The sequence below is a fragment of the Daldinia vernicosa genome, assembly GCF_022497035.1.
Source record: "Daldinia vernicosa strain CBS 139.73 unplaced genomic scaffold F5Y00scaffold_12, whole genome shotgun sequence".
Lineage (NCBI taxonomy): Eukaryota > Fungi > Ascomycota > Sordariomycetes > Xylariales > Hypoxylaceae > Daldinia > Daldinia vernicosa.
In genome coordinates this window covers 453,109-474,864 of record NW_025953928.1, presented here as the reverse complement: position 1 = coordinate 474,864, position 21,756 = coordinate 453,109, and the positions used below count along the sequence as shown (strand labels likewise).

The 21,756-nt window shown below is 47.7% G+C and overlaps 7 protein-coding genes across 7 annotated transcripts; 4 read left to right on the top strand and 3 right to left on the bottom strand.

Annotated features, from left to right (window-relative positions):
* Positions 1-731: 731 nt before the first annotated feature.
* On the top strand, positions 732-2,145 carry F5Y00DRAFT_268057 (uncharacterized protein; the record flags this gene model as incomplete). Its single annotated transcript, XM_048012180.1, has 4 exons — positions 732-833; positions 896-1,073; positions 1,196-1,464; positions 1,547-2,145. 4 exons carry the CDS (start codon positions 732-734, stop codon positions 2,030-2,032), a joined length of 1,035 nt encoding a protein of 344 aa, XP_047866931.1. The 3' UTR covers positions 2,033-2,145.
* Positions 2,146-2,458: 313 nt separating this feature from the next.
* F5Y00DRAFT_24127 (P-loop containing nucleoside triphosphate hydrolase protein) lies at positions 2,459-5,017 on the bottom strand. Its single transcript, XM_048008354.1, has 2 exons — positions 3,301-5,017; positions 2,459-3,161 (listed from the first exon to the last, which is right to left on the bottom strand). The coding sequence occupies exons 1-2, from the start codon at positions 4,689-4,691 to the stop codon at positions 2,495-2,497; spliced, it is 2,058 nt and encodes a 685-aa protein (XP_047866930.1). The 5' UTR covers positions 4,692-5,017; the 3' UTR covers positions 2,459-2,494.
* A 1,558-nt stretch (positions 5,018-6,575) lies between these two features.
* Positions 6,576-9,219, bottom strand: F5Y00DRAFT_251965 (Pkinase-domain-containing protein; the record flags this gene model as incomplete). The annotated part of the gene is made up of 3 exons (XM_048009882.1): positions 6,576-6,985; positions 7,036-7,135; positions 7,186-9,219. 3 exons carry the CDS (start codon positions 9,217-9,219, stop codon positions 6,576-6,578), a joined length of 2,544 nt encoding a protein of 847 aa, XP_047866929.1.
* A 2,638-nt stretch (positions 9,220-11,857) lies between these two features.
* F5Y00DRAFT_231397 (glycyl-tRNA synthetase) lies at positions 11,858-14,612 on the bottom strand. The gene is made up of 2 exons (XM_048007020.1): positions 12,655-14,612; positions 11,858-12,603 (listed from the first exon to the last, which is right to left on the bottom strand). Exons 1-2 carry the CDS (start codon positions 14,494-14,496, stop codon positions 12,208-12,210), a joined length of 2,238 nt encoding a protein of 745 aa, XP_047866928.1. The 5' UTR covers positions 14,497-14,612; the 3' UTR covers positions 11,858-12,207.
* A 179-nt stretch (positions 14,613-14,791) lies between these two features.
* On the top strand, positions 14,792-16,310 carry F5Y00DRAFT_231396 (Brix-domain-containing protein). The gene is made up of 2 exons (XM_048007019.1): positions 14,792-16,032; positions 16,090-16,310. Exons 1-2 carry the CDS (start codon positions 14,925-14,927, stop codon positions 16,233-16,235), a joined length of 1,254 nt encoding a protein of 417 aa, XP_047866927.1. The 5' UTR covers positions 14,792-14,924; the 3' UTR covers positions 16,236-16,310.
* Positions 16,311-16,582: 272 nt separating this feature from the next.
* F5Y00DRAFT_231395 (nucleoside transporter-domain-containing protein) lies at positions 16,583-18,430 on the top strand. The gene is made up of 2 exons (XM_048007018.1): positions 16,583-17,012; positions 17,082-18,430. The coding sequence occupies exons 1-2, from the start codon at positions 16,834-16,836 to the stop codon at positions 18,268-18,270; spliced, it is 1,368 nt and encodes a 455-aa protein (XP_047866926.1). The 5' UTR covers positions 16,583-16,833; the 3' UTR covers positions 18,271-18,430.
* Positions 18,431-19,313: 883 nt separating this feature from the next.
* F5Y00DRAFT_24017 (inositol-pentakisphosphate 2-kinase-domain-containing protein) lies at positions 19,314-20,897 on the top strand. Its single transcript, XM_048008191.1, has one exon. It carries the CDS (start codon positions 19,628-19,630, stop codon positions 20,735-20,737), a length of 1,110 nt encoding a protein of 369 aa, XP_047866925.1. The 5' UTR covers positions 19,314-19,627; the 3' UTR covers positions 20,738-20,897.
* The last annotated feature ends 859 nt before the right edge of the window (positions 20,898-21,756 follow it).

Sequence of the window (21,756 nt, the reverse complement as noted above, 5' to 3'; positions counted from 1 at the left end):
CTCTGCCGAGTTTCAGTGGAAAGGGAGATGGCCGACCTTGGAAGTAACCCCCTTTCGATCAAGCAATAAGACAATGCACACCAACCTGAAAGAAGGTTTACAAAGATAGTCTTGGATAATTCAATTGTAAATTCCTAGGTACCTTACTGTATTACCTGTAGACTCATATTAGCATGTATGAGATGATGTGAATTTGAAACCATGATCATTCAAAATAGAACAAGGCCCTTCCCTCTGTACTTCAGCCAGACAGTAGCACCGCAAAAATCATTTTATCTTTTTCTTATGGGCTAATTAAAACAGCTCTATTAGGTAATTTTGTACCTGCATGTAAGTCACTCCGGGCAGGTGCCGACTTCTCCTTCCGGGTCCGGACCCGGTCTACCTGCAGATACTCCGGACCTATCCCGTTTAGGAATCATCTCAGCGTGTGACTTCCACGACAAATCCACAACTCCATTCTCATATTACAAAAAAAAATTAATGGAATTTATTTATTTCCATCCTCCTCCTTCTTTTAAATAACTGAGTCTTTATCCAAATTAAAAGACTCTGGTTCTGATTTTGTTTGACCCATAACGAGATTAGGATCCGCTTTAACACCTCGCACCTAAGACCTAGGGTTCCTTCAATCACAGGTAGTCACTTACTACCTACATGACAACAACTTCATCCATTTCATTCCAAACCCAGTCTTTTTCTTCTGTGGCAGAACCAGCAAAACAATCAAGATGGCAGGAGAACTTCGCCAGCCTACCGTTCTCGCCATCGTATTCATGCTCCTCACAGGTCTCTATGGCTTCGTCAAGTTCTCGCATGAGAAGGACTATGCCGTATGTACTACTATACCCCATGATCCAACCTATCAATAAAGAAGACTAATTAATATTTGCAGACCGAGGGTAAGGCAGCAGCCATCTTGAAGGAACCTGTTCATCTCACCTCTACTTCGGGTCTTCATCCCCTTGTTGAACACCCCATTGTTGATTCTACTCGTCCACTCGTCACCTATGCATACACCGAGTCCCCAACTACTCGAGAGAACCTACTGTTTTTCGTGGAATATGGCTTGCGTAAGTAACCCCTTGAGATTGTGATTAGGTTGTATATGCCATTGATGCCTACTACGTGACGGCGAACTGGGAATAAATCCTACTCCTCTAAAATATACAACTCACTAACCCTACCACTACAGATGACAGCGCGGACTTCATCTTCATCCTCAACGGTCCCACCAACGCCGCCAACCTGATCCCCCGCAGCGCCAATATCCAAGTCATCTCGCGCCCGAATGAATGTTTCGATCTCGGCGCCCACGGCGAAGTTCTCCGCAAGAACGGACTGTGGAAGAAGTACAGCCGCTTCATCCTGCTCAATTCCGGTATCCGAGGGCCCTTCGTGCCGTACTGGAGCCGCAGCTGCTGGAGCGACGCGTTTCTGAACCGCGTCGCTAACGATGTCAAGGTGAGCAACAACAACCCCAAGACCCAAGACTAATTAATACCTAGGTAGTGTGTATGTACTAACAGCACATCTATCTATCTAGCTCGTAGGAACAACAGCAACCTGCCACCCCAAATTCCACATCCACCCCACAATCTGGGCTACAGATTCCGTCGGCATGGCACTTCTCCTGAACCCGCCCAAGCCCCCCTCAGCAGACCCATACAACACGGGCCGCGGCAGCAGCAGCAGCAGCCAAGTCGTCGCGCTGGGCGGGTGCTACGCGAGCCAGGCGCAAGCGACCCGCGGCGGCATCGAAGCGACGTCCGTGGTCAAGAAGGCAGGCTACAAAGTCGACGCTCTGATGGCGGCGTTCCACCACGGGAGGACCGGAAGCTACGAGGACGACTGCTCCGAAGACTGGGTCAAGGAGTCGATGCTGTACAAGCACTCGCACGGCAAGACGGCCCATCCGTACGAGACGTTGTTCATCAAGGCGGACAGCGACGTCGATCCGGGTGCCCTTGCCACTCATACGGAATGGTACAAACCCCATGGCGGAAATGGCAGCTGGGATATGTGTGGTTAGGAAATGTTAAGATGGATGGCTAGGATGGATCATCTATTTGGCTTGCGTAGCACTACGAGGTGCCGTTGCGCATTGATTGTACTGAGAGTAGAGTACATAGTCTCGAGCACATAGCACTGACCTGTGATAATAAGACGAATTCTTCGTTTTATGAGAACCAGAGACTACTCTACAATTACCCCCTATTCTCACAGCTGTTGAAAATCCATTGGTGATACAGTAAGTACCTCTGCTTGATGCCTCAAAGTCACCAGTAAACGCACGAGCAAAAACCAAACCGTCACTACTCCCCCGAGGGCGAATTTTGTTGACCGTACTTTTCCTCTTGTATGTGCATTTATCGTTAATATCTCAAGTTTGCCATATACACATGTAACCCCCTATCCGTAAGCACCACTACCTTACAAGCACATATTTCATGCACCTGTGACCATCGCTATCCCAGTAAATTTAATTTACACCTCACATAAACATGTTAAACCCCTCTCCCTTCTTCTTTGACTCCCCGGGCGCCGTATAATCCACGCCACCTATATTCGTCAGATCCTTCTCGAACGTATCTTGAATCTTAGTCACTTGTTTTAACTGCTTATAATCAACTTTCACCCCGTCGAAAGCAGCGAGACTTTCGGCAGCTTTGATCACGTTTTTAATCTGGCGACCGTTGAGGTCGTGTTCGGCGAGTTCTTGGAAACCGGCCTCGTCCACGTCGACGCCGCCGGGCACGCGGTTGCACAGGTTACGCCAGATCTGCAGGCGCGACGTCGAGCTGAGGTCCGTATACCTGATCGGAACGTGGATACGACTCTTGAAGCCCTCATCAAACGTACTGACCCTGTTCGTGGTGAGGAATAGTATGCCACCATAGTACTCGAGCGCCCGCAGGAAAACGCTCACCATCGCGTTCCGCTGCACGTCGTGGAGCGATCGTTGTTCGAGGAATACGTCGGCTTCGTCTATCAGTAGCACCGCTTTCCATGTCGAAGCAAGGTCCATGATCCGTGATAAATTGAGATCGAGATAGCTGCTGTTTATACCTAAATCGCCCGACGAGACCATGTACAGGGGCCGCTTGACGTATTCCGCTACGCACTCGGCAGTTAATGTCTTACCAACTCCAGGCGGGCCACTATCCAAATATCACAGTCAGCTGGTATTCACGTTATATATCATAATACGTGCCTAAAATATAACGTAGTCCGATACTAAATAAGGCTGGGTCCTTATGACGGATCTGGTAATTGTTAAGGAAATTTGGGAATACGTACTGCAGAACACACACGAGCCCCTGGCCCTTCCCCTTCACGATATCGTCAAACCCGTCCCGACTGCTCGAGTGCGTAGATACCACGGCCTGAACAGTTTTCTTTGTTGCCGGGTCGAGCACCAGATTATCAAAACAGTGGATATTCCATTCAATGGGCGAAATCTTATCGACGAAGAACTCGAGGAACTGCTTGACTCCAAACGCGTAACCCCGAACGGTGGCGTTAGTAATCGAAGCGTCGTCGTCGGATAGCTTATCGAAAGTCTTGGTCTCGCGCACAAAATCGATTTCGTTTATAGTCGTCATATGACTGGAATTGATAGAGCCCGTAGGTTTTCCGAGTTCTTCAACGTCGAATGCGTCGTCGGCTTCGAGCCTATGGTATGTTTCGCAGTCAATCATTATGCGCCCTTTGACGTTGAACCTTGCGTAGCCCCTTTCGGTCTTCTTAAGACCAACACCGTTGTATTGCTCAAAGTGCTGCCCTATGTAACTTTCGAATTTCCTGCCACGCTCGATTAACTCGGCGCGAATCCGGGCACTATCGTCTTGAAGGTCAAGCGGAATGGCAGTAAGCTCCGCCAACTGCCGCGTTCCCGCATACTTCTTGATAGACAGCTCAGCCCTCCTCGTACCAAGCGCGTTGCCATCGAAGTCGATGAAATTAGCCCAGAGGTTTAGGTGAGGATTGTCGCCTTCCTCATACCAGCAGCTGTGGACGCGGAACGCGCGGTTTTGGTTGAGTACCTTGGCGTATATAATCTTGTTTGGCGGGAATAAGGTCCATAAACTTTCGTAAGGGATAGCTTTGAGGCCAGAAATACACTTCTCGTAAGCAGAAATATCATTCTCGAAATGAGATTTGATCCAGTTCATAAGTAGTTCCAGTTGGGCTTTGGAGTCTTGGTCGTTCTTGAACCGATCTAGACCCTCTGATTCTAGCTGCTTTCGGTGGTGGAATAACGAATAGTACGGCGTCTCGATCTGTACATCATCAACGTCTATGGGGTCGTCCGGGTAGTCTCCAATAACATCTTTGAGTAGTTGCCGAAGTGGTTGGGGGTTCACATATAATCGAGTTGTATCAAGCTCGTCGTCGTCGTAATAGTGCTTGACAACACAAAAAGCAAACAAACGCCACCAATCCTTCTGTTCAGGCTTCTCAACTTCCTGTTTCCGTTCGGCAAAGTATTGTTCATCTTTTTCGTTCCAGCGTTGGTCCAGATGCTTGATTTCGCACTTCATAGTCTCATCCACTGCTGCAGTCGTCGAAGACGGGCTCTCCTTCTCAGCCTCGTCGTTAACCTTCTTTTTTAATCCTTTCCTGAAGCCCTTGGCCAGTCGCGACCATATGGGCTTCGTATTTGCTTCAATAACTTTTTCGCAGCTCATTGTTGCCTTGGGTAGTAGGTAGGTAGGTGGGTACCTAATGTATATATGATGTTGCAAGGAGTAAAGTTGAGAGCCGAGAATTAAATAACTACACGCTTCGAACTTTAAGGATTAGACGTGAGGCGCAAGTTTCACCGTTCCAAATGATTCTGGGTATTAAAACTGTAAAAGTGAGGGATGCACTGTATTAATAGAGGATGGTTTACAAGACAAAGGGTACCTAATGAATGTTCGAAAGCGAGGGAAATACGCCGAACTTATGACTGTGCCTTCTAGTCACACCGTGGATACCTGAGGTAGGTAGTGTGAGATGTATGTAGATACCTTGTAAGCAGATATTGAAGGATGATATGTAGGCAGGCTGCAGCCATTGCAGGAAGCCTCTAACTAGGGCTTCTCCGAGGGGCAGTACAATACCTAGGTTAGCTGTAAGTGACTAGAATAAGGCAACCCAGTCAGCCAAGTGAGGCAACCTGACTACCTACCTGCCTACCTACCTACATACATACCTTGCTGCATAGGTAGTAGGCTTTAACATCCAGGGACAGAGCTGCGCCGAGGGATGGATGCACAGATGGATGCAATACATCATAATCAGCTCTGGGAGGTACGATTACTGTATAATATGTGCGCTTAATAGGCAGGTACCTGTAGGTATGTCCGTGCTAAAAATAATAAATAAATAAAATCGCACGAGTTTGCTAGGGTTTAGGAAAGGAAAGCAAACATATAAGATATATAGTTAATGTTAGTTCTAAGTTTCTTTATCGAGACTCTGGAGGATAGAAGCAGGTAAGTAATGCTGTACAATACTACCGTTCCTTCCTGCGTACTGCGCACTAACCTGTAAGTACCTACTAACCCAACATACAATACAATGCGCACTTTGGGGCTAGCGTCGCACGATCCACTCGCTAGCAGTTTCGACACTCCCCTATCAGCCCTATATATTACATTAGCACTTGAACATCGAACCTTATTAGGTACTTACCTAGATACCTTAGGTACCAGGTATGCGAGAGAGACGAATACAACTACATGTATAAAAAGGTCTAGGTTCACTATTCGAACTATAAAGACAACGCAATATACTAGAACCAACTGTAAAAAGGAGCCACGTATGTCCCTGGTAACAAACATTAGTTGCGAATACCACCTAAGAATACAAAGCAACCAATTATACCGGGTTTATATCATTTTGGCCCCCAGCTGTAAGCGGATATACGAGCTATCGAATGGCTAAGTGGACACCAAGTACCCATTGCTAACATCTTTAATACCAGGTAGAAATAAATAAATTATATTCACGATAGCCATGTAAAAGGAATCAGTTAGCGAACAAGGTTTTGGAACGCATGTCTGGATTGAATTTGCATATCTATACTATCGGGTTACGCATTACCTTTACCGCACGCCTACGCTCGCAAAATCGAGCCTTAAATACAAGCAAGCACACGCCTCCAAAAGCAAAAGCTTCCAAACTCTCCGTGGTATTGATCGTCTCTCCGCAAGTCTCTTCTATGCAACCAGCCATTTGCTATGAACCTAGGTAGGGTGCTATTCGTGTCTTCAGTACAGGGACCCGGTAACGCCACACGTGTTACCGCGTCCCCATCATGTAGCCTCAATCGACGGATATACCGCATATCCATGTCAATCATGCAAATGCCTTGTGTCTATATGTTCCAAATCGTGACCGCGTCTCATGCAAACCTTTATGAATCAGATGAACTGCTATCCGCCAACGCCCGCAACCTTGAGGGGTATAGGGGAATCGACAAGCAGCTCCTAGACCCTAACGCTAACAAACATGAGGTCATCTTTATGTCGGAGGGAGAAATTAGGGGGGTAGGGGGGTAAAATATTGTAATTAACCATGCCTGTTTATTTGGCATGTTTTCGGAATGCAAGTAATTCGGAGAGGCTCCCGAGCGGGCAACCGTGCTTCAGGAAATCGTGTTGCAGGAGTTCATCCGCCGAAGCACGACTCTTAACGTCCACGCACAAGCAGACAGACAGGAAAGCTTTCAGCTCCTTGCTGAGTTTCTCTGGCTTCTTTAGGCGTGGTGTACCATTGGTTGCAATAAGATAGAGAGCCTTGAGAGGCTCTTCGTTGAGATATGGCGGCTCAGACTCGATCATCTCGATTGCCATAATACCTAGTGACCAGATATCGACCTTCGGGCCGTACTCCTTTTGCTTGACGACTTCGGGAGCCATCCAGTAAGGAGTTCCGACCATGGTTGCTCGTTTGGATTTGGTCTCGGTGAGCTTGGCGCAGAAACCAAAATCAGCTAATATTTTGTTAGTACCTATGTAATAAGAGGTGATCCGCACAACTTACTGATCTTCACGTTTCCGCGAGCATCTAGAAGGACGTTGTCACTCTTGATATCACGATGGATAATGTTTTGAGAGTGCAGATGTTGTAATCCAGAGCAAGTCTTCAAGTCTTGTTAGCGAAGCCAAAATAATGAATTTCTAGCACACTTACCTCGAGGCAAATTGTCGAGATCTGTTCCTCAGTAATGACCGGGTTGTTGTCGATGACATCCGTCAAAGCACCACCCTCCATGTACTCCATGACCACCCACAATTCGGCGTTGTTGTTTCGTAGGAAAGCGTCGAGGAAATTGACTATGTTTCGGTGTTTGCTGTCCTTCATAACCATAATTTCGTTGACGATGAGCTCCTTGCGTGGCTGGTGTGCTAAATCCATCTGCTTGATAGCAACCTGAGCTCTGGCTCCTTGAGAACGAAGAACTTCTCGAGCAACCCCAGAGACAGCGCCTTCCTTGACCTTTGCCACATAAACTGAGCCCGAAGCGCCCTGTCCGATCTTCTTCTGCTTGGAGTACGACAGGTTAGGGTCGTCTTTCGAGACTACTTCAACTAGCTTTTGCATAACCTCCTTTTCGGACATAGTAGACATGCGAACATCCGCTTTCCTCTCTGCCGCCGTCGGCTTAGCTGTCAGCGCAGCCTCTGCAGCCTTGACACCGTCATTCTGCTGGGCCTGGCTAGGCTTGGCTGGGACGTTTAGAGGCTTAACAGTAGCAGGCAAGCGTGCTTGTGCCTGGTTCTGAGCCTGGCCATTCGCTCGTTGCTGCTGAGCGCCGTTGGCGTTATTCGGATATCGAGGGGCTGTTGAAGGCTGGTCGTTTCGCGGTGGTATACGTTGTGCTTGGCTGGATTGCGAGGTTGGGATGGAGCTCGAGCTTGTTTGAGAAGTCAATGCAGGCCTGTTAGCAGTCGAAGGTGCCGAGGCGCTAGGTGCTGGAGGAGCAGGGCGCTGAGCTCGAAGACCGTTAACTTGCTGGTTGGCTGCTTTCGGGGCAGGAGGCGCCGCTCGGGTGGGGTTGTAACGGTCTGCTGAACCGGAAGATCCGCCGCCGTATCCGCCAAGCTCTTGCTGGGCCATAGGCACCTTTTTCTGTGGGATAGAAGCATTATAAGCTTCTAGGTCCCGTCGGTTCTGCTCTTCGATCTCGCGTTGCCTTTGGAGCTCGAGTTGCTTCTTGCGCTGCTCTTCGCGCGCCGCATCCGGCGACTGGCCAAAACTACTACCTACATTTTGTGCTGGCTGCTGCTGCTGAGACATGCCCGGGGGGGTTGGTCGTATCGGAATAGTAGTCGGTTGCTGGGATGGTCCATTGCTATAGCTGCGCTGCGCAGGTGGCATCGGCCGCGGGGGCGCGACAGAAGTACCGCCGCCGCCATATCCGAGTTGCTTGTTCTGCTGACTACCGGGAGGAGGCGTCGGGGTAAGACTTGGGAACTGCTGAGGATTCTCTGCTCTCTTAGTGAGATCCGAGTAGAAGTCTAAAACCTCGAAAACGGCTTGAGGATTGCGCTCATAATCTTCTTTAGTAATTGCGGAAGAGTTCAATAACTTCGACCATTCTGGTGGCAATCCTACAAATTGTCCCGTCTGTGGATCGAAACCGACGTGAACCGCATGAGAAAAGTTGGTCGGATTGCTCACTCCACCCATTGTCGGGCACCGGCCATATAAAAGGTCAATCCAGTCGTAGAGATCATCGTCACTTTTAACCCTAATATGCAAGGTTCTGATAGTGCCATCGTCATCGCCAGGACTGTTAGAAGTCCCTTGCGCGTGTCTCTTGATCTCGAAAATGGTACCGGCAGCCTCGACTCGGCCAACGTTGACAACGTCCTTCAGATAAAGAGTATAAGAAACCTTGCCACCCTCGGTCTTATGAAAGTCGAGAGCTTCCTTGCGCAAGATAAGATACTTTTGCTTCCATGGCTGGATAAAGTTCCTACTCTCTTTAACCTGCGCCCAACCCTCCTTTATAACCGCGACGCCTCCCATGCCATCTGCCTGGTTGGATCGCTCACGAGCCAATGGTAAAGAGATGGTAGACCCGGTATATGTAGAAGTCGCGGTGCGCGTAATAGGTGACGAAACTACGTTCGTCATACTTCCTGGATAATTAGTGCTGGGAGTGAGGTTGAGACGTGGTTGTTGACTGGTCGGTGGTCGTGGAGCGGGGCCGGGATTCATAAACTGCTGGTTGTAAAGTCCCCTGTAGTTCTCCATAATCAGCTGATGCGTTCTTTTGAATATGACCACGTTATGCTACGTTGAAAATCAACCCTTATGAAGGGAAACCCATTTCCTATCACGAAGAGCGGGATCAGACTAGGACCGGTTCACGAGTCTGAAACCTCCCTTTTTGACAATGAAGTAAGATGCGCCCATAAAACAGAGGTAGTCGGCTTGATCGCATGTGGAGTGATTGGAGGACACGTACCCGTTCGGCGCTGCCATTGTGGGCAAAACCTAGAGAATTCAATTACGATTGTGGTCTTCTACGATGTAGAAAAACCAACGCCTTCGCCTTCGCCTTCAGGGTTTATGAGCGGAGAGCCTAGTTCAGGCGGCTTTGTCCGATCCAAAGCTAGAGCGCCACGTCCGTTAGTCCTAAGTTCAATCCTGGAATAGATCCAACTCACACCGAGAGAAATCGCCAGATATGTAGAGAAAAGAGAGTAATCAAAAATCAATTTCAGCATAGATTGTACGCCTCGGGTTTCGCCCAGATAAAGAGAACAGCTGAGCAATGAATGAAGCTAAATCACTGTCGAGGGCAGTGACCACCACAGGAAAGGTCTGCAGGAAAAGAAGGTTGTGACTAAGGCCGATCTGTCTACAAAGTGATTGGAAGCGGAATCTCGGTCGGTCGGGAGAAACAAAAAACGAAAGGGGGTCGACTTCACATCCGAAACCCAAGCATTAATGCGGTATCGAATATTCGGTATCCATCAGCTGGCACCTCGTCAGCTCGTGTGTCGACGCTTTTCTTGTTCGTCTACCTAAGGGAAAGGAACTAAACAAATAGCGTAGTAAAACGTATAAGTTAGTCAACCGTATTCGACCGCTCAGATGTCCTAAATATAAGGAATTTTATCTATGTGTGTGGGTGTGAAAAAGTAACAGTTCCTAGTTTTGGCCTGGGGAAGGTGAAAAGTAAGACATGGGATGTCTAGTCAGCAAAGGAGAAAGGGGTTCATGTTGGAGGGGGTCCCTTTCAACTTTAGGTACTTCGTACCGCTATATGAAGGAATGATTGATTGATTGGCGTTGGAAGGGTCTCCCCTAAAACCACAGGGGATTTATAAGTATTCTGTACATCCGCTATATCTTATTTTGTAAGGAGCGGACCGCTCTTATTTCTCTCATTTCGGTAAAGCGGATACCTCCAACATGTACTCAGATACATGGATATAAAAGGTGGTCACTGGTCACGGCCTTAGTGGTTTCAATGATATTGAAGACGCTAATAAACGCTGGTTAAACGAATGACGATCCTCTAAGAATTCCTAGCCTTACCTCACCTTATCATCCCAACTTTTACATACTTATTCCCTACTGTATGTCCCTATGTATTGTACAAATATATAACTAGATATGTTTGCCACATTGGTTCTATTAAAGATCATCGATTTTCCTTCCTAAGGTGTGATGGCCCGAAAGACAAGACTCGAGTAGTTCTGGGGTAATAGTTCTTGGCGGCAAACCGAGGTGCCTCGAGGCTAGAATTAGTCGTGTCGTTGTTTCACTCAGGGTCACTCATGAGTTTATGTATTGTATCCCGTCTCGACAGCATAATACTACCTTTAGAGGCGACCAATAGCCTACCACATCCTGCGGCTCATCGTGCATCCCAAACGTCCTTATCACCTACCGGATTCCGATGAACTATACCAACATGTGAAAGATAAAAGGAGGCATATTCCTACTAACTGCTAGGCGGTTCTCGCTCATTTGAGCTTATTAAACGATTCTCACAGACTCGCTCATCCGAACAATGCGGTGTAATGAATTGCGATCCACTCATACTATACGGAATACATATTAGTCTTATAGTCCGCTTAGACTATAGATATAGATGAGGGAGATATTGGTCAGCTAGGTAAACAAAAAAGACGAAAGACACGACCAAAGCTCGCCGGATCTCATATCTCTTCCCGTCGTAGCCTTGTTGGGCGTCCCGAGTGCTACCGCGGGAGGTGACAGCTAACCCTCTACGAGTCGAGCAGAATAGGCTTAGATCCCCTTCGCCTATGCAGGCATGAGGAGGAGCGCAACTCCAGCGCGCAAGGGTTACCGCAAACAACCAACAAACCGGGAGCGCTCAAATTAGAACGAAGGTTTTTTTTTCCTTCCTTTCCGGGACGATAATATGTAATAATAATTCCTCATCCATTCACTGCCCCCCAAAATAAAACTCCATGAAGCACCTCCTTATGTGTCTTACCCAACCCAGTCTTGTCAACGGGCTGGGTGTACGACGGTTTCACTCACAGCCTAGTCGTGATCTTTCTGCAGAAGCGTGTCGCCAAAGCAGCGAACCTCAGCTGATCCTCGGCGATCGTAACCGCGCTGGGGGGTCCACTGCGGCGAATCAGCAGTTTCGCCTTTCTAGAATCTCACTGCGGTACTGTACTGAGGTATTGAGAAACAGAGACACTACCCTTCTTGCATTGGTTTCGCTAATATGCGGATCTGTCGCAGAAATGCTAGTGCTTGGCATGCCGTCGAACCACCCCCGGCTTTAGCCGCTGCGCGTAATTGGTTACGGTTTGTTACCCGTCAGAGCATCACAAGAATTTCTTATTCCGTAGTAGGGCATCTTAATTGTCACTGAAAATTTCTTGGGACCGTTGGTCTATAGCTCGCATTCCATAATACTTAAAGTTATCGGACAATAAAAGATAACTGTAGATTCCTAAAGCAGCACTATCATAGTGGTTCGTAGAATTATTCCCGGGTAGAAACTTTCTATTGCTTAACCCCTGTTACCGGGCGAGAACCCGCACGTGGCCAAGATCTACAGTTGAAACCACATCCGAGAACGAAAATCAGTAATAAGCCTTTTTAAGATCCATAATCTGTCTATCTAGCCTTGCTTGCGACTGAGGCCTCCTGCATATTTCGCCTCTGCGATGAATGGCGCTTCGAACTATCTAATGTTAGGTACGAACCACATTAACGAACAGCGACCTCGATCTCTTGCCCTTCAAAAATGGGTAGTTCAGCCTCAACGTCTTTCCACTCCTTGCTCCCGTCAACTACGGACTGGATCGCGGCGATGATCTTATCCTCATCTGCACGAACTTGTTTAGTCGAATCTCGATCTCGCAGCGTGATCGTGCTGTCTTGAACAGTCTGGAAATCCACTGTAATGCCAAGTGGCGTGCCGAGCTCATCGTTACGGCTGTATCTCTTTCCGATCGTTGCGGAAGAATCGTCGATACGACTAGAGATTCCAATTTTCCTAAGCCGTTGAGACAGCTTGTAGCAAATCGGTCTGAATTGCTCGTTGGATGATAGTGGAACGATAAGCACCTTTGTGGGAGCTACTGTTGGCGGGAACGAGAGAACCTAAATAGAATTAGTATATTCATTACTTTCTGAGAAGGAGGGTGAACATACGCCACGCGCTTCATCGCCGCCCTCACTGCCTCGAGTCCAGAAGTTGTGCTCCATAAGGGCATATAGTATTCTACCAATACCAAAAGAAGGCTCGATAACGTTGGGGGTATATTCTCTAACGTGCTCAACTCGTGTGCGTCGCTCGATGGTAATAAGATCTTTCGGGATCTCAACCTTTCCGTCACCGACACCGGGAACTTCAACAGTAATGCTTCCCTTTTCGCTCAAGTCTTTTGCTAGTGCTTCTCGCTGGTCCTGTGTAGTCGCTAAAACAGCGGCCTCCACCGTCTTGCCATCTTTCTTGAAATGAGGTCCAAACTTCTTCTTGTTCAGATCGACCTCCCATTCCTCGATAACTAGTGGCTCGGCCCGTTGTTCGCGAACAATAAGGGGAGCACCGGTCCTCTTAGCATGAACACTTAGATCGTAAGCGCTACGGTCCGCACATCCGACGCATTCAACCCATCCGTAAGAAGTGAAAAGTTCTGCATCCCAGCAGTCTGCAGCGTAGTGAGCCATCTCGTTGGCCATATGCTGTCTAAAGCGAATCTTGGACTGATCAACGCCAATCTTCTTGAGGAACAGATGAATTCGGGCCATAAAGTAACCAAGAGTCTCGTTGTCGACGATGCCATCAGCTACCGCCTGACCAATGGATATCTTATCGACATGTGTTTTACCGGCGAGCTGAGTTGTGCGGTTTAGTAGTACTAGTTCAACGTCTTTGACTTCCTGGAAGCGTGGGTGCTTCTTTCCTCCATCAGGATCCACGAAATGCTCAATCTCCGCCATCAGGAACTCTCGTACTCGAAGTAATCCAGCCCGAGGCGAGATTTCGTTTCGGTACGACCGGCCAATAGACGCCGACGCAAATGGTACCTGGCCCTGGTTGAATTCTAGCAGCTTAGAGAAGTTCAGGAATTGTCCTTGCGCGGTTTCTGGTCTTAAGTAACCGGGGAGATTGCTGCTGGGACCAATGGCTGTCTGGAACATCAAGTTGAAGGCAACAGGCGGCGAGGGTTGCACGCCAGAAGAAGGGTTCTTGAGATCATATTTCTTGATCAGCTCGCCAAGTTCCTCGCCATTGTAGTTGTCAATCCTGGCCAATACTTCCTCGTATTCCTGAACAACAGCATCGTCAAGTTTGACAGCCTCTTGCACACCCTTAGCCTTTCGCTTCTTTTTCTTGGGGTCTTCTTCTTTCTCCTCAACCTTCTGGCCGCGAGCCTCCTTATCTCCTTTTAATCGGCTTTCGAGTATTTCCTCAACGAAGTGGTCTGCTCGAATAATCTCGCCGTTCTTCGGATCTTTGCACATCCAGTCGGCGAACTTGTCCACGTGGCCACTTGTCTTTAGAACCTCATGCGGAGTCAATACTGAACAGTCAACTTCCAGCATATCTTCCTCAAGCACGAAATGCTTCCTCCACACATCAATGATGTTTGCCTGGAGACTACAGCCGGGTGGGCCATAATCGTAGAGACCAGCAACACCTCCATAAATCTCAAACGCTGGGGTATAGAACATTCGTCGTCGAAGCATCGAGTCCAGGGCGGGACGGTCCAAGGGTTGCCCCTTGAGAGTAGTAGCAGTCGTCGTCATATTTGCGTCTTTACTATTTGTTTGTGTACCGTGAGGATATGAGGCTAGCTTCGAGGTAGTGAAGCCTCTCAAGTTAGAGTTTGCGACTGAAGGTCTACAAACGTTACCAATTGTAGTACTTAGAGATGGCCTTGTAATAATTCCAAGAGTCCTCGAGGACCACTTAGAAACAAAGCGGAAGGGAATTGCGGGGACCAAGCTCGACGCAGATGTTCCAGTCGCGCAAACTGCCCGTATCATGTAGTTGATAGAAGTAAAAGTAAAATAGGTGACTCCAAATTTTCTAAGCGGGCGCTCTAACGGCAAGGTCCTAATTAAAGTGACTTATAAGCTTGAAATTGAGTCACAATGTGGCCGATAATAATTTTCATTTGTTAGTATTAAACCTACAATTCTACCCCTCCATCGGCCCCTCCATGAAAACCACCCCGGTCAGCCCGGTTAAAGCCTAGCCCAGACGCGCTTTGCAGATAAGGGGACCCACTTGATTTGGGGACCCGCTAAAATTTTTATGTAGATTCTAGGTTAATGAAGTCTTCGTGAACTTTCAAGTTTCAATTCCCATCTAATAAACATTTCGTCTATTAGGTACCTGATATCGACATCTAAGACCACGACAGCTCTGCCCCAACCCCTTCTGAACTGACCTATCTCAGGCTAACAGAACAATGGGCCCACAACGATCGTCTACCTCGTTGTCTAAGAAGACAGGAAATAAACTCCATCGCCAATCGCTATATGTCAAGCAGAAGAGGGATCGTGAGAAGGAAAAGCGCGAGGCTCGATTTCGAAGGAAGAAAGAAGAGGATAGAGAGCCTGAACTAAGGGCTGAGAGAGTTGCGCGTAACCAGCCAGCTACCATTGACCGGAAACGAGTCTGGGACGACGTAGACGACGATGGACTGGGCGCAAGTGTCGACATGGAGCAGCTGCTCAAAAAGCGACGCTTACAACAAGAAGAGGCTGAGGAAAGATTAGCTGCGGGGCTGAATGAAGCGTCTGAATCTGAACAGGGCGACGATAATGACGATAAAGACAGTATGTTAGGTTCAGACGATGAAGAGGAATCCGATGAGGAAGCGGCAGCAAAGGCCCGCGCGAAGCAAGTTATTCGAGATGATAGTCTTGCTCCCTCAACTACTTCAACGAACCTCGATCTTACACCGGAATCTTTGGTGGCTAAATTTCCATCGCTCTTCTCTGACGATGGGCCCCCGGAGCCTAAAGTCCTGGTTACCACCACTCTCAACTCGACCCTACATGACCAAGCGAGACTACTTTGTACCCTGTTTCCGCATAGCACATATATACCGCGGTCGGCGCATAAGTACAGTTATAAGTATAGTGTGAGGGAGATCTGCAAATTCGCGGATAATAGGGGCTTTAGTTCTGTCATGATTCTTAGGGAGGACTTGAAGAAGCCAATTGGCTTGGATATTATCCATCTGCCTTCAGGACCAACATTCCACTTCAGTATCTCAAACTGGGTTGAAGGGAAGAAGCTACCGGGTCATGGTAACCCGACAAACCACTATCCGGAACTACTACTCAATAATTTCAAGACACCATTAGGTGTTCTCACTGCAAGACTCTTCCAGTCGCTTTGGCCCAAGACACCCGAGCTACAAGGTCGTCAAGTAGTTACCTTACATAATCAACGTGATTATATCTTTCTGCGTCGGCATAGGTACGTCTTTCGAGATAAGCGAGCGACAGAGAAAAGCGTGGTTGGCGCAGACGGGAAGGAATTAAAAGGAGTGGAAAATATTCGAACAGGTGAGTCAATGACTGCTTACTGCATCGTTATTAGTAGCTAATTTCTTACCTTTATAGGTCTCCAAGAGCTAGGTCCAAGGGCAACACTTAAGCTTAGGCGCATCGACAAGGGAATTGGCCGGGCTGGGAGCGAAGGAGATGACGCCTTGCAGTGGGAATGGAAGGCTAAGATGGAAAAGCAACGAACTAGATTCAACCTCTAAGCCATTGAAGCTTACTTTATTGTCAAATGTAGGCATAAGCCATGAGAATAATTCAATATACCCGTGTATTAACTCGTATTTGGGCCTTGACAGCATTACATGTAGATATTTCAATGTCAGTCTTAGCAACCTTGAAATGATGTAGGTTAGGTATTAGAGATGCTGATAGAAGGTACGTACTACTTCAAATATCGGTATCCGGCATCTAGCATCTGAGATAAGATTAGGTGTCACGGTACATATGTACATGTACCTGGTATTAGGCAGCGCGGGGAGCCAATTGGCGATCTTATAATTGTGGCTTGTAAAGGTCATACAGCTGACAGGACCCTTATTAACTTACCTCGCCTGCTTTTCCCCATGACATCCGCGTATGACCTATTCTACCATTTCACCTCCAATTTATTATCGCACCTTATTGCGAGGTCATCATTACTACGTATTCAACAGCAATGTAAAGTGTAAATACGATCTTTGAGGTAGCACCTTTACTACCTAAATCTGATCCGTTTCGGCTGTGGTTGTTTGCTTTAGAAGTCTTAGGTGTAATCATAGTGGTATCGCGTATTACAGCGTCACCTACCACGTCTAACCCGCCATGGACCGGCTTCGTACATTATTCCGAAAGAGAGAGGATGAGCAGGAGTACCAACCTCTGAACGATGAATCGCAATCCATCGAGGCACCCCCTGAGCACACCGAGAGCGATGGCATCCCTTTCTCGTGGGTTGAGTATAGCATCTTCGGATTGTTAGGTGTTGCGATGCTATGGGCTTGGTACGCAACATTTCATCTAAAGACCTACTTATACGAAGATGAAATAGCTAATAGATAACTTTCAAAAAGGAACATGTTCCTTGCTGCAGCACCTTACTTTCAGCTTCGCTTTCAGGACGATGATTGGATTCTCGACAACTTCCAATCGGCCATTATATCGGTATCAACACTAGGAAACTTAGGATCGATGGTCGTATTAACCAATATCCAATCTACGGCGTCGTACCCATTCCGAATTAATCTAGCTCTCTACATAAACGTCGTTATATTCGGGTTCTTGACTGCCTCAACTACGACATTCCTCGATACCTCGCCCTCGGCGTACCTTGTATTCGTATTGGTAATGGTAGTACTCACGGCATGGGCGGCAGGACTGATACAGAATGGCGCATTCGCGTTTGCTGCAAGCTTTGGGAGACCCGAATATATGCAAGCGATCATGGCTGGACAAGGCGTAGCAGGCGTGCTCCCTTCGCTTGTTCAAGTCATTTCAGTCCTTGTTGCACCACCAGCAAATACGGCATCCGGGACCAGAGAAGAATCTTCGCCGGGAAATGGAAAAGCAGCATTTATCTACTTCCTTACAGCGGTAATCGTATCTATCGTAGCGCTCGTGGCTTTCATACCGCTAGTTAACCGTCACAACCGTATTATCGAGAATCGGATGATGGAGCACATGGCTACATCGGTGACGAGCATCGAGTCCGCAGAACGTGCAGCACGGAAAGTCGTCAGCATGCCGAAATTGTTCAAAAAGCTCCACTGGCTCGCGGGCGGTGTTTTCATGTGCTTCGCCGTCGCCATGTTCTTCCCGGTTTTCACACCTAAGATTTTATCTGTGACACCGCCAGACGAAGCGAGCCTATTACTACAACCCGCTGCATTCATCCCACTGGGTTTCTTCTTCTGGAATCTTGGCGACCTTGGAGGAAGAGCCAGCTCGCTTTTCCTACCACTCCGAGATCGGCCAGCCTTGCTATTCGTAGTGAGCATTGCGCGGGTGTTATTCCTTCCACTTTATGCTCTATGCAACCTGCACGGTAAAGGGGCTGTTATTAATAGTGATGTATTTTACCTCCTATTAGTGCAGTTCCCGTTCGGTTTCACCACCGGCTGGCTTGGATCAAATTGCATGATGGCGGCCGGCGAGTGGGTTGAGGAAGGAGAGCGGGAGGCTTCTGGAGGGTTTATGGGTTTATCCCTTGTGGCTGGGTTGGCGTTTGGTAGTCTGCTGAGCTTTACTGCCGCTGGGATATGACGGTGGCCAACCCAGAATAATATATGTGACACCTCAAACGACATAGAAACAGGATTATATCAGGCGTTTTATACATGTTTAAGCATGATGTATGGTGCAATAGGTCTTACCTCAGTTATTAGTATCGTTAGCATTATTAATATCATGAATGTTCTTATTTGCTTACCGTGACAGCCATGACAGTCATGTACATACACGCAGAGATGCCTTTTCCGGGTTCGTTATAGGCAGATACCCGAGTGGGTGGATATTAGATCGCCGTGCATGTGCAAACCAACGAATAAACGAGCCGACATACACTACTGTACTATGTAATCCTTCGCGATGATCCATTTGTCATTAGTTTGGTACTGGGTACCTTAACCTTGTTATCCTTGTTATCCTTGCTAACCTTAGACTATTAAACCTTGCTAAACTGTTTATAGGCTATGTTTAATTTAATCTCGATCGTGTCGGTCACACGGACCATACCTTGCCTTGCAACCATTTGTCTGCACTTATCTGCGCCTATCTGCAAGCTACATTACATACAAAGTATAGACCCCATTAGCCAATTATCCATACAAACAAACCTAGTTTTCCTATTCGACCGGCTTTGCGAACCGCCGGCGTCGCCTACTAAATTTATCTTTTTTAGTATCCTTTTAGTTTATGTAAAGGAGGGAAGGGCTATGATCTATCATTCTTTTCTAAGACTGCGCCACTATGGCACTATGGCCACTACCTAATTGCACTATCAGGTCCATGGCTCCAGCTCGGCTGCCCGCAGCCGCAACCTGGGCAACCAAACGGACCTAGTATATTTTTTTTTTTCAAAGTCCCCAAAGTCCCCAGCGTTCCCCAGCGGCAGTTGAGCTCAAACGTCATAAAATGGAGTCTAGTTCCAGATCCAGTTCTCCATTCCCCTTTCCGAGTTTGTCTAGATAACGTTCGACTTTTAAAGGGATGGTCTTTGGGTCGGTTTCTTCTTCCTCTTCTTTTTACTACTCGGAAGGCCTAATCATATAAGTTTTTATAATTGTACCTTGCCCGGTTTCTCTGATCTAGTCACTACTAATATCGTGTTTCTTTGTCATCCATGAGTCCTTCGTTTAACTCTATCTAACCATCAACTACTCACGCAGTTACCTAATAAGGGAGAGTCAGGTGCTATCAGCTGGGGGTTGTTCTCGTCTCAACTCGAGAGTTTAATATTTAAGTTTCCGCTCCTCTCGAACAAAGAGAGTCTGTTTGGCCATTGTTACCTACAACCTCTCGCTACTACAAATTTACTAGATGCGCTTCTTCTTCTTCTCATACTCGATCTTTCCAAACTACTCCCGACGTTCTGTACCCTTTTAAGATCTAGAAGCTCGTCATGAAGCCCCTAAAAGACGTTTGGAGCGAACTCTCCAAACCTCTCCCCGCAGGATTAGGCGCCAAACGTATCGGGCCAGCCCTCACACCCAAAGAGCTATATGAGTTGAGCTATATTCTCCACCGGTCTGAATTCACTCACCTCGCTGAAGGTCGTGCCAATGCCGTCTTTAGCATTAGAGAGCCAAAGGATCCAACGGTTCCCTCGGGGTTCTTCCGGGAAACCCTATTACGTGTGCCCAAAGCCACCCCCGATGTCACGCCGTGCGACTACGAAACCCTTCAGGACTTTCAAGAGAAATTCGTCGACGTTCACGTCGGACGGCAGCACATCGTTCCCCAGATTCTTATTAAGATCCCCCAGGCTGTAGCAGACGCTCTTAACCTTAAGCGTGATAACGCTCTCCGAGCTAAAGGGGTTAGGGGTGACCAGAGCATCATCCAAGCTGGATATGCCATGCTCGTGGAAGATATGGGCCCGTCTCCAGACTATATAGCTCTGGAGTTTAAGCCAAAGTGGCTGGCCCAAGCCCCGATGGCCCCCGAAAATGCAGCCCGTTGTCGAACTTGTGCGAGGGAGGCCCTACGCAACGGCAAGCTGAGAAAGCGAGGGCATAAGATAACCACACCGGTGTGTCCCCTTGGTCTACTTCACAAGAACCACGCCGTGGTCATGAGCACCATCGACCAGCTCGCACCTAAGTGGAGCGAGCGAGACCGGGCTCGACTGGCTAAAGCTCTTAGAGAGAGCGGCGTGCTTGAACGCCTTAGGGACCTGCAAGAAGAAGGCGATTCGGGAGATGCGTTATTTACCAGGCCTTCGGATGCGAACTTTGGTTTGTCTATGACGTTACGAGACTGCTCCTGCTTCGTCCGCATGCCGATCGACGAGGACGCACCCGTCATCATCAAGCTTGCCGACGTAGACAAGAAAAACTGGCTTCAGAAGCAGTCATACTGGCAGAAGCGACACGACGACCTCGTCATGGGTGGGTGGTACGATGGCAGCGAGAGCCCGCCGATAGAAACCGCTTGTGTGCTAAGACTCGATTACTGTCTTAAACGTGGCCTCGAAATCCCACCGGCGTTTCGCGCGAGGCTGAAGCGTTAAAGCGTTGTGGAAGTAAGGTGTGGTTACGCTGAGTTCGGAGGGTTTCCCTATACGTCACGGGGTTTTTATTTTATTTTATTTCCTTCTATGCAATGTCTTACGGTTATGAGAAGACGATAATCAATACTACGAGTAATCATACAGGGGCCAAAAAGGGGGGTTGGGGGACATAGCATCTGGTTGGGTGGGTGGCACGTTTTCGTTACACATGATTATAGATCTGGTTTGGTCGCAAGGCCGCGAGTTGGCGGGTGTGTTTCTTATTTTTCTTCGTCTTTTCGTCGAAGAGTTGTTTGTTTCCTATGCTCGAATGCGGCCGTACATATATATAATAAGGTGTTCGAACAAGCGAGGAATAATAATATACGATACAGCATACATAATAAAGCTTCTCTTGCATATAGCATAGTTATAATTTCTGCCTAACTCGTGTATAGTCACGATTGGTCGTTTACGTCAAAGGGGGATATTGATTAACCTAAATGTTTTAAATCATTGCTGGATCTTGTCTTACTATACTCCTTACATAGGATATCCTTGCGACTTCGGACGCCCGACGGCGGCAAGACTATAGCACCGATAGCTATGTAAGCATCCCGACCGTTGTGGCTCATGATAGGTCTATATAGGTTAGGGATATATCAATTATCAAGTTACACGCGAATTCTAAATTAGACGCAGAGATTTTCCCCCTTTATATAACCCGTATAACAAAGAAAAAAAAAAAAAAAAAACTACATGTCATAATACCTCGGTGAAGGTGGTGAGAAAAACGCAAACACGGATTGTCCGGACTATGCGAGCATACCTACCCAGGTAGACCTAGGTAGATATTTCCACTATGTAGGTCTAGTCCGGGTGGATGGAGAACAGGCGAGACAAGACTAACCGACCCGTCAAACAGCAGCCGGCGTCAACTCTAGACCCGAACTCTAGACCCGAGGGAGAGGTTGGCAGTTCCCTTAGGTCCCTTGCCCTAAAAAGTAAGTTTTTTATAGTACTGTTACGTGTTGCTCGCG

What these genes read in the sequence shown, in the direction of transcription:
- F5Y00DRAFT_24017 (XM_048008191.1), top strand. Translation starts at nt 19,628, where the DNA reads ATGAAGCCCCTAAAAGACGTTTGGAGCGAACTCTCCAAACCTCTCCCC.
- F5Y00DRAFT_231395 (XM_048007018.1), top strand. Translation starts at nt 16,834, where the DNA reads ATGGACCGGCTTCGTACATTATTCCGAAAGAGAGAGGATGAGCAGGAG. An exon ending in GTTGCGATGCTATGGGCTTG is followed by an intron (nt 17,013 to 17,081) that starts GTACGCAACATT and finishes ACTTTCAAAAAG; the next exon opens with GAACATGTTCCTTGCTGCAG.
- F5Y00DRAFT_24127 (XM_048008354.1), bottom strand. Translation starts at nt 4,691, where the DNA reads ATGAGCTGCGAAAAAGTTATTGAAGCAAATACGAAGCCCATATGGTCG. An exon ending in GGGCTCGTGTGTGTTCTGCA is followed by an intron (nt 3,162 to 3,300) that starts GTACGTATTCCC and finishes ATATTTGGATAG; the next exon opens with TGGCCCGCCTGGAGTTGGTA.
- F5Y00DRAFT_231397 (XM_048007020.1), bottom strand. Translation starts at nt 14,496, where the DNA reads ATGATACGGGCAGTTTGCGCGACTGGAACATCTGCGTCGAGCTTGGTC. An exon ending in GCGGCGATGAAGCGCGTGGC is followed by an intron (nt 12,604 to 12,654) that starts GTATGTTCACCC and finishes AATTCTATTTAG; the next exon opens with GTTCTCTCGTTCCCGCCAAC.
- F5Y00DRAFT_231396 (XM_048007019.1), top strand. Translation starts at nt 14,925, where the DNA reads ATGGGCCCACAACGATCGTCTACCTCGTTGTCTAAGAAGACAGGAAAT. An exon ending in AGTGGAAAATATTCGAACAG is followed by an intron (nt 16,033 to 16,089) that starts GTGAGTCAATGA and finishes TTACCTTTATAG; the next exon opens with GTCTCCAAGAGCTAGGTCCA.